At 40.3% G+C, this 15,013-nt stretch overlaps 2 protein-coding genes across 2 annotated transcripts; both read left to right on the top strand.

Annotated features, from left to right (window-relative positions):
- The first annotated feature begins 432 nt into the window (after positions 1-432).
- On the top strand, positions 433-8,508 carry cab39 (calcium binding protein 39). The gene is given in 11 exon segments (XM_037267465.1): positions 433-650; positions 967-1,050; positions 3,271-3,426; positions 3,531-3,695; positions 4,638-4,756; positions 4,880-5,048; positions 5,408-5,467; positions 5,681-5,746; positions 6,244-6,361; positions 6,364-6,386; positions 6,591-8,508. Coding segments are annotated over 9 exon segments (1,023 nt in total). The 5' UTR covers positions 433-650; positions 967-1,050; positions 3,271-3,312; the 3' UTR covers positions 6,780-8,508.
- A 706-nt stretch (positions 8,509-9,214) lies between these two features.
- On the top strand, positions 9,215-14,267 carry itm2ca (integral membrane protein 2Ca). Its single transcript, XM_037268003.1, has 6 exons — positions 9,215-9,459; positions 11,623-11,769; positions 11,921-12,109; positions 12,449-12,559; positions 13,016-13,166; positions 13,292-14,267. The coding sequence occupies exons 1-6, from the start codon at positions 9,367-9,369 to the stop codon at positions 13,381-13,383; spliced, it is 783 nt and encodes a 260-aa protein (XP_037123898.1). The 5' UTR covers positions 9,215-9,366; the 3' UTR covers positions 13,384-14,267.
- The last annotated feature ends 746 nt before the right edge of the window (positions 14,268-15,013 follow it).

Genomic DNA, 15,013 nt, shown 5'->3' with positions numbered 1-15,013 from the left:
AAATTTTTTAAATGATAAACTGAGTATTTACCAAAATTCATTGAGAGTTTATGGCCATATAAGACAAACAAGAAAAAAAAAAGACGTAGAATATGAACCAGGAAATCAAAGTTATTATAGCTAACAAAAACTAACAAAATAACTCAAACTAAAATGAAATGAAAATGTCTGAAAATATCTGTTTACCGATATCTTGGCTCACCTCACTTTCTAAGTATAATTGTTATTTAAAAAATCATCATGTGTAAGTCTTACTTGATGCACCTTGCCTGAAATGTTCGCTATGATTGAGTATGACTGAACGAAATTAGGAGCTCCACAGTGCGGTTCACAATCGACTTGATGAAGGGTTCAGCGCGACCCCTAGCGGACGTTCATCCGCAATGACTGCACCGCCTCAGACGACCAGAGGGGGGCGCGCGAGACACGTGACGGTGACAGTGGCGCTTCTGCCAATGTTACCAGCCGGACACAGTCAGCAGGGGGAACTGGGAAACTGTGGCTACACATTCACAACTATCTATCTACACTACAAACAAGGGGGCACGACGACGCAGGAAAACAAAGCACTTTTTGTTCCGTGGAGGGCCTGCGTTGCCTTTTACCGACGTGACGAATTGGGGGGAACGAGTGAAAACGCCGTTCACGAGGTAATCTGCTGCATTTTCTAGTCTTTCCAATTTGTCAAGATTATATTGTGCGACTACATAACTTAACATCCGAAGCTCTAAAAGGTATCTCATTTAAAACATTTGACAATTACTGACATTTGTCTTGATGACGTCAGGAGTTTAGCACATCTTGTAACATGTTGTTGGTGTCATAGGCTTGCTTGATTGTGCAAGCTGTCGCGCGGAGCCTTTGCCAGGCCTGGCCATGCTAAGCTAGCTCACCACCGTTATATTGTTGACCCTTCGACGATCATACTACATATTTTGACAGCCAGTGCTCTCACACACTTCCAAGGAGTAAAAGCACCTGAAATGGTTTGGAAGCTGGAGGCCTGTCACAGCGCTGACAACCACGCGACAACGCACACACAGCGGTTTGGTGAGCTGTGATTGAAGCATAATAGGCCGCATTGCCTCTCTAAAATATTATTCTTATTTTGCTGCCAAATCAGTACGTACTACATGACACATACGTCCATGGCTCCGCTTTGATGCTGTGTCTGTCTTTGCTACGCAATGAATAAGTAGGCATTGTGCAAGCTTGGCGCAAAGTTGGCAGGCGTTAGCCCATCACAAAGCACGCATGGTTGAACACAGATGGGAGGTACTCAGCTTCATGTTACAACAGCTAAATGGGCTGTTAGCTTTTATTTATTATCCCCTGGTTTTAATTAAGGTTGTCAGAGAACGCTATAAAAGAAAGTATATCAACGTAATAACAGTCCGACAAATTGATGATCGTTTGTTCACTTCATCGTTGCTACACCAGAACAAGCCCACAAAACAATCTTACTCCGACAGATGTAGTCCAGAATTTTTTGGAGGAGAATTGCGCTGCATCCTACTCACTTGTTTTAATAGTGCACTCTCATTTTTATGCTAATAGCTCTATTATGATGTAGCCAGCCCAGAAAACTAAAAAAAATCATTTGAAACCAATACAGCTCAGACAATATGTTGCAACTCTTGTGATGCATCACATAGTAGTTCAGGTGTGTGGCACTGTTTGCATTGTTTGTGTAATATTTCTTCAGCTTGTTGTCTTACTGTTTGAAATGTGTGAATAGGTTTTGGTTTAATGATCTCCCCAACATGCCAAGTAGCAGTCATTGGAGCAGCAGCAGCTGATGGAACCTGCCATATGTGATACCTTCCTATTTGCGTCACTGATACTGAAGCAGGTCAGGAGTAGAAAGGCTGCCTCGCTGGATATGTTAACAAGCATTAGTCAGGGTGAAAGACGGATTTGGCCACCTGGGAAACTTGACGTGTGTCCAGATTATTAACGATGTAACATTAAGCAAACTTCTCATGGCCAATCGTGTTGAAATTAATGCTTTTATTGGTATGTAAATATGAACTTTTTGTTGAACACTTGACATTTCTGAACCACTTTTAAACCAATAGTGCCATCTAGAGGGAAAAAACCCCAACTGGTTCATGAAGCATTATGAAGCTTCATTTTACCATTGCAACTATTTTGGCCACCTAAAAGGTCCTGTTTAAAATTACAACAAAGGTGTGGTTTGCAATCTTGCTATCTGTTGAAAATGTTTGTCTGGCGTGAGTCTAAAGTAACTAGGTGGGGCCCCTGTAGATAAGTGGCCTTGTTTTGTAACTCAAGTTAACCAGCTCCAGTGAGATAAGGTTGTCAACAGCTGTTTATGTGTGTCTTTGGTCACATGGTTCAGGCTTGAGGAGCAGAGATATTGACACAGTTAACACGAGAATTGTGTTTTAGTTGACTATGTTGTCATTGTGTTAAATAAAATATGTTGTATGTGGGTATGTTTATATTGCTGTGTTATTTATAACATACATTTCTTTTCTCAACATCATGATAGTACTACTAACCATGTTAATTTTTGTCACCATAATTGTAATTAGGGGTCGACCGATGTTTTTTTTTTTTTTTTTTTTGTTAAATCGATACCGATGCCGATATTTTATATTTAGAGGTCAGGGTCAACCGATGACCGATATGAGGTGCTATATTATTATACGTATATATTTGATATATATATTTCTATATTCCAAGGGTGCGTTTATTATCATTTGTAGGAGAGGCTGTACTGAGCTTTATGCATTGTGTCAACACAAGTAGTTCTTCAAATCAGTCTGACAAGATTGAACTAGTATTAAAGGTGAAGGAGGGGTTTAGAACCACAGCATTTCTTATTTTGCCTCTTGACACCCAATGCAGCAATTTGAAATCACAGGTCAATGCAGATGCTTTTTATATTTGCCTTTCAGATCCAGATGTACAAGTACTCCATTGACCCTATGGTTAAAGTACCAATATGATTTTTCATCATCATTTTGTATTTAAAATGCTGTACACATTATGTGCTGATGTTTTTAGCTTTGCACTTATGTATGGATGTACATGGTATCTACTGTTATCATTTTTGTCAGCCTCTGTACGAGCATGTCTTCTGTCACGTCTGCGTGGAATAATTTAACAGTCACCTCTGTGTATCACCCTTTCACACAGTGTTGCAATTATCTTGAACTTGCTCAAACGTGTCACCATGGGCAGAATGCTACTTTCATGCCGTATAAATTACAATTTCGCTTCCATCTTTATGTGACAACTCAGGTGGAGCGTGCGCTGATCAGTTTCTCGTGGTAACCCACCGCCATGCCGTTCCCCTTTGGCAAGTCCCACAAGTCGCCGACAGACATCGTCAAGAACCTAAAGGACAGCATGACGGTGCTTGAGAAGCATGACATCTCTGACAAAAAGGCTGAGAAGGTAAGCTGAGTCTCCGAAAATGGTTCCTGGGCTTATTAAATATACCATACATTTATGTATTATGTAGTAATTAATTCAGTCTTCACATGTATCTACTTATTCAGGCCACGGAAGAGGTGTCAAAGAGCCTGGTGGCCATGAAGGAAATCCTTTATGGGACTAATGAGAAAGAGCCCCAAACCGAAGCTGTGGCCCAACTCGCTCAAGAGCTTTACAACAGCGGCTTGCTCAGCACGTTGATAGCTGACCTCCAGCTCATTGACTTTGAGGTAAAAGCTTATTGATGAAGAAGACAAAAGCAAACTACCATGTACCTATCTATGAAAAATGACTTTGCATTACATATGAAAGGGCGTATGTTGGAAGGGTGTCAAAATTTATTGGATTGCTCAGTGGGCCACTGTCTTGATTTTTCGTTTGTTTAGAATACAGGTTGCAATTTTTGTTTCACATTCAAAGGAGAAATACTTGATATCAGTGGTATCTCTACAGTTAGTTGAAGTTACTATTTGTCATTCTTCCTCATATTTGTGTACTTGAGAAGAAGAATATGTTGAGTACTTGAGAAGAAGAATATGTTGAGCTTCATTAAACCACAAATGTCAGTAGTGTGCAATACTGGTGCAATTCCAGAGAGGTTTCTTTGAAAATCTTTTCAGAAACACATTCCAGCATTGGTCAAAAGCTGGTACTTTGAAAGCTAAGTACTGCGTTTTTTAGGGTGGTACTGGGTTAAGAAATTTGAGAACCACTCTTCTACATGTATGATAAACAATTGGTCACTTTCCAGTCGGTTAAATGTTGACAACCACACATTTGTAGTTTTAAGTGGACATTAGAAAATTTTCAATCCATTGTGCCTCTACTGATTGATGTTTGATACGTACCTGGTATTGTTTGACGTTGAACAAATGTGTTTTTACAAGAAGTACACCTTCTCTGGGTTTGTGTATACCAAAGCCCCGTGTTTCTGCTATGTGCCACATCAGAGCTGCTCACTGCTGCTTCCTTGACTCATGCACTTGTGTAATAAGTGGCTTTGTTGTGTGATCTGCCACTTCTTCTTTCACACTCCTGAATACTTCCGACTGCGAGAGTATGGTTGAGAAATACACATCGCCAAACAAAAATGGAAGTGTGTGGCCATGTTGTTATCTTAAAGTTATCTGCTCTTACCTCAATGGCTTGGTTATTTATCATTTCACACACAGGGCAAGAAGGATGTAGCGCAGATCTTCAACAACATCTTGAGACGTCAAATCGGCACTCGAACACCGACGGTGGAGTACCTCTGTACCCAGCAGAATATACTCTTCATGTTATTAAAAGGGTAGGAAACATTTATCGGGTGTGCTCAAATCACAAGAAATCTATTGAGGAGGGAAAAAAAAAAAAAACATACTCCATGTGTGTATGTTTTGGGGTTAATATGGCCTGTTGTTGTTCTGCGCAGGTATGAGTCTCCTGAGATTGCCCTCAATTGCGGAATCATGTTGAGGGAATGCATCCGACATGAACCCCTGGCCAAAATCACACTGTGGTCGGAGCAGTTTTATGACTTTTTCCGATATGTAGAGATGTCCACGTTTGACATTGCCTCAGATGCGTTCGCCACTTTCAAAGTAAGAAGGCTGTATTGTGATAAGTACTGCACGCAGCACACCCACAAACATCTGTTTTACTGATTGTTTTTTTGGACCTGAAGTCATGTAAGATCGTACCATTGACAGAAAGTTGCTTGATGCATCAATTTATTCATGCAAGAACAGAGGCCGAAATTTTAGCTATGATAGACATCAGTCAATTATATATTATGAGCTGATTTCACAATTTTATTTGTATGGTGATCACACCATCGAATTTAGTTTTTATTTACACCATTAACGATTACAACTATGACTTGACAGTGGTGTCTAGTCAGCAAAAATTGAAGTAGAGATTGTCATGACCAAATCTACATTTGTTGTGAATTTGATTGTAGGACCTCCTTACAAGACACAAGCTACTGAGTGCAGAGTTTCTGGAGCAACATTATGATAAAGTAAGTGTATTAAGTTTGCCTGTCTGGTTGTGATGTGTGACATTGATCCACATAAAGTGTGCAAGACATTATCATTGAGGGAATAAACGAGCTACATTTACTGCTGAGGTTTGAATCCGTCAACAATTTATTAAATTATCAGTCATACAGTATCTCTGTCAGGGCTGCGTTGGCCCATCAGCTAATGTCCTGTTTTTTTCCCCCTCTATGTAGTTCTTTAGCGAATACGAGAAGTTACTCCACTCTGAAAACTACGTGACAAAAAGGCAGTCTCTCAAGGTAAAAACAAAACAGGTCTACAAATCCAATGTAATAAAATGTTATTCCTGATCACTTGTCAAACAAAAGCAAACCCCCAAACATACAGAAATTCACCTCTTCTATTCCTACATGTAAGCACCTTCAGTTTGTCTAAAGGTTGACTTCAAAATGCAAAGTTGAATAAAGGTCCGTAATTTCCAAATCAGGGGCCTAACTAACTTTTCTTCAGAAGGGGATTCAACACTGCCATTTTATTAGTAGCGCAGAAGACACACATCCAAAGGAAATTATTTACAACCTTTAAAATGTCTTCCTCATTCCTCTGCTCCATGTTTGTAATGTCTTACTATGAACTCACTCAATTTCATGGTGTCAAGAGTTGGTTTTTTTTAAGATCCCTCCCATGAGCACCATCTAGTGGCGAACCATTCTCATAGTCAGTATTCTCTTGCCCTCAGATCCTATAAGTAAATAATTGATTAATTGTCATCCGTTTTGTCACTCTGAATTGACAGTTACTAGGCGAGTTGCTTCTTGACCGGCACAACTTCAGCATCATGACGAAATACATCAGCAAGCCCGAAAATCTGAAGCTCATGATGAATTTGCTGCGTGACAAGAGCCGCAACATTCAGTTGAGGCGTTCCATGTTTTTAAGGTAAAGTAAGTGAGAAGAAAATGAAAAACACAATCTAGTCGCAAAATCATTTACAAAGCTAAGCATTATATTATGCAAAATGTATCCTTCCATCTTTGTTTCTTAAAAATTACAATAAGATCAACAAAAACCTCCTTGCCAACCAGCTTATGGTACCGCACTCGGCACACACTTGAACATGTGCTTTCCCGCTTCCTGTGTCAGGTGTTTGTGGCCAACCCCAACAAGACGCAGCCCATCCTGGACATCTTATTAAAAAACCAGGCCAAGCTCATCGAGTTCCTCAGCAAGTTCCAGAACGATAGAACAGAGGATGAACAGTTTAATGATGAAAAGACCTACCTGGTCAAACAGATCCGGGACCTCAAGAGGCCCACCCCACAGGAGGCCTGAGGCAAGGTGCCAAGGACAACGAAGGAGGCGGGGCCACCACTTCCCGACCGCTCAACACCTGCTTAACAGACCCATCAGCTGCTGCCGTTCTGGTTTCTGAACAAAAAAAGCATTTCAAAGTTGTTGGGAAGTTGCCAGCCATCAAGTGAACATTTGTCGTCCCCCCCCCCCACCCTTCTTTAGTTCAAAAGAAAACCGTAGATGCTGCTGCTTCCATGCACCTTAACCCAAACACGGTCCAAAAACACACAAGTCCATCATAAACAAAAGTTAATGAACGCCTCCTACTTGGTACACACATAGAAGTCAGGATTTTAGTCATAATGAGTACTCATTAGATATGAGTATATGACCGACACTTACATACACACGTTCTGAAAGATTATGGCCTCAAACCTTTGTGATGGAAATGGTACGAGAAACATGGTTGTTTGCCGCCTGCCTTGCAAGGTGACGGAGGGGCATCGGCGCCTGATGGCGGCGCCTGATGGCGGCACTGCCGCGACCCGGCCAGTGTTGCTGCCATGTTCAGACTGGTCAGACTGACATGAGTCAATGCCTTCGTCCAATATGGTGTGTGTGTGTGAGTGTGTCTGTGTGTGGGGGCTCGCAAATGCCATGACTCACAGTAGTCTTGACCGCCTGAGTGCTGTTAAATAACCCAGCACTGAGAATTCTTGGGAAAAGCAAGAGAGATGAAACTTGTGAAAACCCAAAAGTTCTCTCTGTATTATTTTTTGGGGAATAGTGAGAACATGTACATATGGACTTTTTTTTTTGCTTTGTAGGTTTTTTTGTTTGTTTAACCTTAACATAGGAATATAATATTGGTATTTACCTTAAACATAACGTTAATGGTAATCAAATTTCTAAACCTTCATTAAGCAATTATTTTTACATTTCATTTTACTGCTGAGATGGTTGCTGCGTTTCTTGTTCGTAACTTAAAGGGTCGCTCCCATGTTTCCTACCCAACGGAATATTAATAAAATGTGCAAAGAGGGAAAGTGAAAGGCTCAGAAAGGGTGCCATTCTGTTGGTTTTTTTTTTGTTTTTTTAGCAGCACCTTGCTGGTTGGGTTACTCTAACATCTCTCCTGGATAGAAAAGGGAGGTTGAGATCAGTAGCGCTTGAGTTAAAAGCCAATTAAAACCAACTGCAAATTGGAGGAAAGAACCCCAAGGGATATCCACTCCTCAATATCAGTGATTGTATTTCCCCATTCATTCTGAGCTACTGGCTTGTTTCTTGGGAAGTGTTTTTGTGGTATACTTAGCAAGACCTTGGTAGCTTTCCAACTACCTCTAAGGGTCTTTTAATGGAATATAAATCCAGTACAGTTATGAGTGTTAAGCATCTGTGGTTGGGAGAATTGGGCGTGATGGTTTGTCCTTATGGTACGTAAACAAACCTATGAACAGAATTGCAGTGAGTTGACATAGTCCACTATATATAGATCAAACAGGTAATAAATACCTATAGTGCAGGCCACAGCACTGCTCAGAGCCCAGCCCCTCCACGCACATTGAACATGCATGTTCCTACACTGGCTGTGCATGATGCTGTACTAATGATGTTGTACTGGAATTGTTAATTTAACAACTTTGAAATGTCACATTGAACTCAGCTTGTATGCAGCTTTTCAGCGTAAAACATATGGGTGCTTTCGGAAGTGTCAAAAGTCCTGAGCCGAATGAGAATAAAGAAAAAAAAGTTTGAAATGAAATAATGCTGTTATTTGATGGCTTCAACCCTGATGGTTATGCACTTGTTTTTTGTTTTTTTTTTGGAGGGGGGGGTTTACAAAAAGTCCAAGACATAGTTCATGAACTGCATTGCCCTAATGCAGGGTGGGCATCATAAATGATGGAGGCGGGTGGTGGCACATTGGACTGCGCACTTGTTTAACAAAATTTTGAACATGAACAAACATTCTCTGAATATAGCCTGTTGATTTTTTCCATAATAAATTTCTCAATGTATGTATAAAAGATTAACTATTCAACCACAAAATAACCACATACCCAAGTATAAAAGACCCTCGTGCATAAAACGTACCAAGTGCATGAATGACTAATATTTATCACAAAAATCAACTCACACAAAATTTGAACATTATTGCAGTTCTGTTTACACGGAAGTATACTGCGTCTAATATCAAGTCCGAAAAAATACTATATTAGGCCTACTCGCTCTATGCTGAGAAACTTTCAATATCCTAAAAAAAAAAAGTTTGCTTTGGGAATAAAAAAACACGAATGGCGGCGACCTGCGAGTATTTGGGGTTCCATTTTTTTTTTCCTGATCAAGCTTTTTAAATGTCTAGATATTGCTAGTTTTTCAGTGACCACAAAGTACATGGGAAAAAAACACAGTGCCCTTACGAGGCCCCTTTAAGAATGGGGAAGGGAAAAAAAGAGAGAGGGGGGGGCAGCCCACTTCCGGTTGAGCGAGACAAACAAAAAGCAGTAGAGCGGTGAGAAGGTTTCTCGTCTGAAAGGTGAAGGTCTCGTTTGTGCCCAGCTATTCAACACGATCAGAAGAACAGACATACAAACACTCATACTTGACACAAACACACTGAGACATGGTGAAGATTACTTTCCAGCCTGTCGCGGGGCAGAAAGGGGATAAACAGAATGATGGCGACAAGACCGAAATCCTCATTCCTCATCCGATGGTGAGTTCACGTTCTTTTTATTTATTTATTTTTTTATAGTGACTGTTATGCTGTTAACAATATTTCCTGTGGTTAATTTATTCTAACGCGGTGTGAGTGTACATCGTGTACCTGCACGCCAGTGTGAAGCTTAACATGACACCGAACGCCATTTGGTTGACTCCAAAACCTGCTTAGGCTGTGATGGCTTCCTCTTACAATGCGCTCATTTCAGCGTCCATTGAATTTAATTCAAACGCACGCGCGTTATATTATCCCCCAGAGGACAACACACAAAAGTACAAAGTACAGTGATATTGCAGCTTGTATATTGAATATTGCAGTCTGCAATGACTTGCGAGGATTTAGCCCAAAATTCACAACTGCAGCCTTTCACCTCAGGCAGGATTGAAGAAATGCACCAGCTTTTGCTGACAAGATGGCAGATGCAGCTGCCTGCAGGATCATATTTAAATGTTTACAGCTAGTGAGCGATGCACTCGTCATCTAATGACGTGGGTGGCAGATTTCCTGCACACCTCAGTGTCTCTCATTGCAAATGAGCAGGAAATATATTGACAAACTGCAGCGTTTTTTGTGCATTGCTGACTTGGAAATGTGCTTTGGAGAGAGCAGAAGGGAGGCAAATAGGCCTCGTGGTGCGTCACGCTTTCAGCTGGTGTGAAATAAAACGCTCCATCTCTGTGGGAAGAAAGAACACAAAGGGTTGCGTGTATCACAGAATGTGTTCACACATGCACAGTTGTGTCCTTGTCCTCGCGCACTTATCTCAGTCTCCCCAAATGTTCCCGTTCAGTGTCATTCACACAGATAAGGAACCGACGAGTAGGCACTGCACATCTTGTCCAAAGAATAAGCAAACTCAGCTCAAGCATTGACAATGAACAGAATAACACTGAAATGTTTGGATTAAGATCGTTTATTTTCATGTTTCCAAATAAAGCACAGGTGTCAAACTCAAGGCCCGGGAGCCAGATACGGCCCGTCATTTTATGTGGCCCGCGAAGACAAATTGTGCATCAAATTCGTGTCATTACTAGAATTGCAAATTTTCTTCACTTTTAATAATCTCTTTCTTTTTAAATATTTGACCAGTTTTTACTCGTCTGATTTGAAAACGAGTTATTTGTCAGTTTGTTTTGTAGCTTTTACTGTATATAATATGAGGTGTTCATACATTTATTCGGGTTGACAGTCATAATGGCCCTCCGAAAGAAGCTGACTACAATGCGGCCCGTGAAAAAAATGAGTTTGACACCCCTGGAATAAGTGATAGGATAATTGATTTGAATAAAATATGGGATAAATAAAGCACTATAAAAATGCACTCCATTTCCCATTACGATCGAATTGGATTCGTCATTTTTTTTGTACTTAGATGTGTTTTTTGTCAAAAGTACAATCAGTAACAGATTCGAGTTGGTTCGCTGAATATAAATGAATAGCAAACGCAGCAACTAACACAGCTGTCACAAACAAATCTTTTTGGAATCGATTATCCTATTATTCTACCGATTAATCGGGGATCGCCTCAATATGACCTGTTCTGACTGGAATCTGCAAATTCTGATTCAGCGTTGGGCTTTAACGGCCAATTCACTTCTCTGTTGGAGTCACCGCTGATTCATACCCTACTACATAGTGACAACCCGCCAAAAAGCAGCACTTGCAGATGGGCTGTGAGACTGGAGGCGTTTATGCTGGACTCACACTATCTTGTCTCATCGTGGGTGTCTCGCATCACTTCCGGTGTTCCTTGCAACATTTGAAACTGCTTAAAATACGGAACTTAGTTGCATAAATAGAGCATAGTAATACAGACACTTCTTGCAGTGTACAGTAATTACACCCCGAAGCAATCTACAATAACTGCTCAATAAATCCTACCTCTAAGAATAGGAGGCTTGTAGAACAACACTTGAATAAAACCAGCTTCAAGATATTTGTCACTTCCAGTTGAATGTAAAAAAACAAAAGAGAACCCAGCATGTTTTTACAAAGTGTTCAATCAAAACCGTATAATCTTGCCAGATTTACAGCATTTTAGTAGGGGACCTTCTCTATTTTTTTTCCCTTCTAATTACGCCGCATCCAATAGTGCTCAACTTTAAATTTGGACTTCCCTATATACAGTACAAATGTTTTATTATTTGTGTTTCTCAGGAGGAGGAGGATGAACTTGTCCTGCCTTTGCGGCCCAAGAAGTCGCCACTCAACGGGCTGTGCTGCCTGACGTTCGGCCTGGTTGTCTTCATGGCCGGTCTGGTCCTCTCCTCCATCTATGTGTACCGCTACTACTTCATACCTCACGTAGGCCATCTTTTTTTTTTGGTCATTACTGCGAAATGCGCATTTCAAAGCTAGGGAAGGAAACAGTGGGTGTTTGTTGATGTTTTTTAATTATGAGTCATTTTGATTCACTTTGAGAAAATTTTTCTGGCCTGCTTTTGCATGAAAACAGGTCCCAGAAGAAAACTTGTTCCACTGCAAGGTGGTTTACGAGGACTCTGTGTACGCACCGCTGCGTGGGCGACAAGAACTGGCAGAAAACGTCGGCATCTACTTGGCAGACAATTATGAGAAGATCACTGTGCCTGTGCCTCATTTTGGAGGCAGCGATCCTGCTGACATAATCCACGATTTCCACAGAGTGAGCAATTTGATTTGTACTTGTACTCGATGTACACTTTGTTTCACCCACATAGAGCATGCATTCATTTATAAGGCTCAAGGATTTCATCTTGTGTTTAGTCTGCAACTTTCTTTTACTGTCATTTGTTTTGAGATCAGCTTCGCTCTATAATTTATATCATGAATAATTTCAAACTAGCTTCAGAGTTGTTAGCATACTTCCCATGTAGGAAAATCAAGTAAATGCAACATTACCAGACACCTGCTGCTGGAATATCAAAAAATACTGTATGACTTAAAACCTTTTAAGCTATGTATATTTTTATCTTCATCCACAATAAGCAGTTGTGATTTGCAGGGATTGACTGCTTACCATGATATTGCCCTGGACAAGTGCTACGTGATTGAGCTCAACACCACCATTGTGATGCCCCCGCGTAACCTTTGGGAGTTGCTTATCAATGTCAAGGTACTGCATTGATTGTGATTATTTTTGACTGGTACTGATATCACGATGAATAAAATTGATTATTCATTGATTTCAATACAGTTTTTGCCGTATCATGTGAAATTGTGTATGTTGGTAGGACAGGAAAACAAAATCCTTAAACTCCAAATATATCTTGAAAGAACCTGAAAAAAATGCTACATAACAAAGAAAAGAAGAAGTAAAAACAACAATTTACTAAAATTAATAGCAATAAATAAATATACTGACTTTTCCTACTATGCACATTTTGGCCTCTTAGGGGCAGTGTGGTGCCGTGCGTGCATGGAGTACACACTTAAAATGAGTAACGCAATAAAAAATAAATCCTTATCTTTTTTTTTTTTTAATAAGGTTTCTTTATAGTGCATATATTCATCTATTGTGCGTCGGTCAGGAACCTGTTCCCTATGATAAACTGTTTCACTGTTTTCTTAGAAAGGAACATACCTGCCGCAGACTTACATAATTCATGAAGAGATGATGGTGACCGGCAAAGTGCACAACATGCGTCAGCTTGGACCCTTCATCTACCGCCTTTGCAACGGCAAAGACACGTACCGCTTGAACCGCCGTGTCTCCCACAGACGTGAGTAATCGAGCACAAAAAGCTATTTGGAGGTCATTGACTTGCTTTTGTAATCTGATCAAAAGTGTGGCTTAGGTTCTCAGCATGAGTGTGTGTGTGTGTGTCTCGACACTTTTCTCTCACAGGCCTCACCAAGCGAGAGGCAAAGGACTGCCACCGCATTCGTCATTTTGAGAATACATTCGTGGTGGAGACGGTTATCTGCGAGGAGGCGTGAGCGGGATGGTCACATGTGATACGGCACATCCTAGTCACCTCCCCAGCTACTGTAGCACCCTGTGGATTTGATCATGTTGCACTTTACCACTCATTTGACGTCTTTATGTACTTCTCCATCCCTTGCTTATTTGCCTCTCCTTTTTCCATTAGCCAATCTTAAGATGCAATAATAAGATGCAGGTTCTCTCACAGGATTTTCATGTAGCCAATCCTTTTGGCCTCTGCCCTTCGGGAGTACTACGATGGTTACTGTTGGTAGGAGAGATGACTCTCTCCGTGTGTTGTCAAAGTGACCTTTTTGTTTCTCCTTCTGCTTTGGAAGCTAATTATCTGTGGATTGACACAGCACAAAACGCAAAAATAGCACACACACGCACAAACTTTAGCGCCGAAAAGAAGTGCTAAATTTTGTCATTTCTTGATCTCTGTACCGGAAAGACCAAACTACTGATGACTAGTTGCTTGCAGTTTTGCTTTTGCTTATTCCATTTTCATTTTGCTGGTAAAAAAGAAGACTTCGCTGGGCATTACTGCGCACGACTTCCACCCTTGAAGAAATCAAGAGCCATAATTAGTTTTATTGCCCATCATTTTTCAATATAATTTATTTAAAATAATGTATTTGTGAATCGTTTAATAGTATAATGTATCTGTCCCCCATATCACCCATATCCCCCCCCCTTGCATGTATTTTCGTTATTTGATAAACTGTTTTGTAAGATGTATAACGCCTTAGTCCAGACTCAGACTGGACTAATGTTATTACTAATAAAACAGATGGGTGCGTAATATTTGATGTTAGGTAAATACAACCAACTTTTATCTGTATATATTACCTGCCTATGAAATTCTGTCTGTGAATAAAGTTTAAAAAGACTGTCAGTAGTGTATATATTTTTTATTTCAATGTCCCAAGAACTGTAAATTGTAATAAAAGGAGCTCCATATTTTAATCTAGATCTACAAATCTTCCACACACATCTAGTAATTAACATGCATGTGTCACCAGACACCACAATTCCCTACCAAGACACCTTAGACACACGCACACACACGCCCATGGGATTTAGTTGCATGGAGCGATCCCTCTCTAATTGCAACTCTTGTGATCGCAACATTGGTACTGCACAGCAGGTGGCCATTCAAACCAAAAGCTTTTGCAGCTCAATGTTTTGCATTGTAACAAAGTCTAAGGCAAGGCCGTTTTATTTGTATGGCGCATTTCATGCACTAGGTAACTCATTGTACTTGACGTTTTTAAAAGTCAAACATTTAAAATGATTTACTAACGAAAGAGTTAAAGACAAGTTAAGTTAAAGAGCTAAAAAGCAACAAACTAAAACCACTAAAAGAATGTGTAGTGCAACAAGCAAAAAAATGCTCTAAAAGAACTCAATAACAGGTATGGTTGAAGAAAATAGTGTTTTTAATGTGGTTTTCGAAGCATTTACACTTTGGGCTGATTTCACGTGTGTGTGTGTGTGTGTGTGTGTGTGTGTGTGTGTGTGTGTGTGTGTGTGTGTGTGTGTGTGTGTGTGTGTGTGTGTGTGTGTGTGTGTGTGTGTGTACTGTACTTGGAAATATCAGATGATGACACAAGTTCACATTTGTTGGCAGTTAAATAAACA

The sequence above is a fragment of the Syngnathus acus genome, chromosome 13 (assembly GCF_901709675.1).
Source record: "Syngnathus acus chromosome 13, fSynAcu1.2, whole genome shotgun sequence".
NCBI classification, from domain to species: domain Eukaryota; kingdom Metazoa; phylum Chordata; class Actinopteri; order Syngnathiformes; family Syngnathidae; genus Syngnathus; species Syngnathus acus.
Note: the sequence above shows the minus strand (reverse complement) of the source record. Positions and strands in the feature narration are given on the sequence as shown.

Bases quoted from the DNA above. Each gene is read 5' to 3' on its own strand.
- itm2ca (XM_037268003.1), top strand. From the start codon at position 9,367: ATGGTGAAGATTACTTTCCAGCCTGTCGCGGGGCAGAAAGGGGATAAA. The intron at 12,560-13,015 runs GTACTGCATTGA...CTGTTTTCTTAG, and splicing joins AGTTGCTTATCAATGTCAAG to AAAGGAACATACCTGCCGCA. The intron at 13,167-13,291 runs GTGAGTAATCGA...TTTCTCTCACAG, and splicing joins CCGCCGTGTCTCCCACAGAC to GCCTCACCAAGCGAGAGGCA.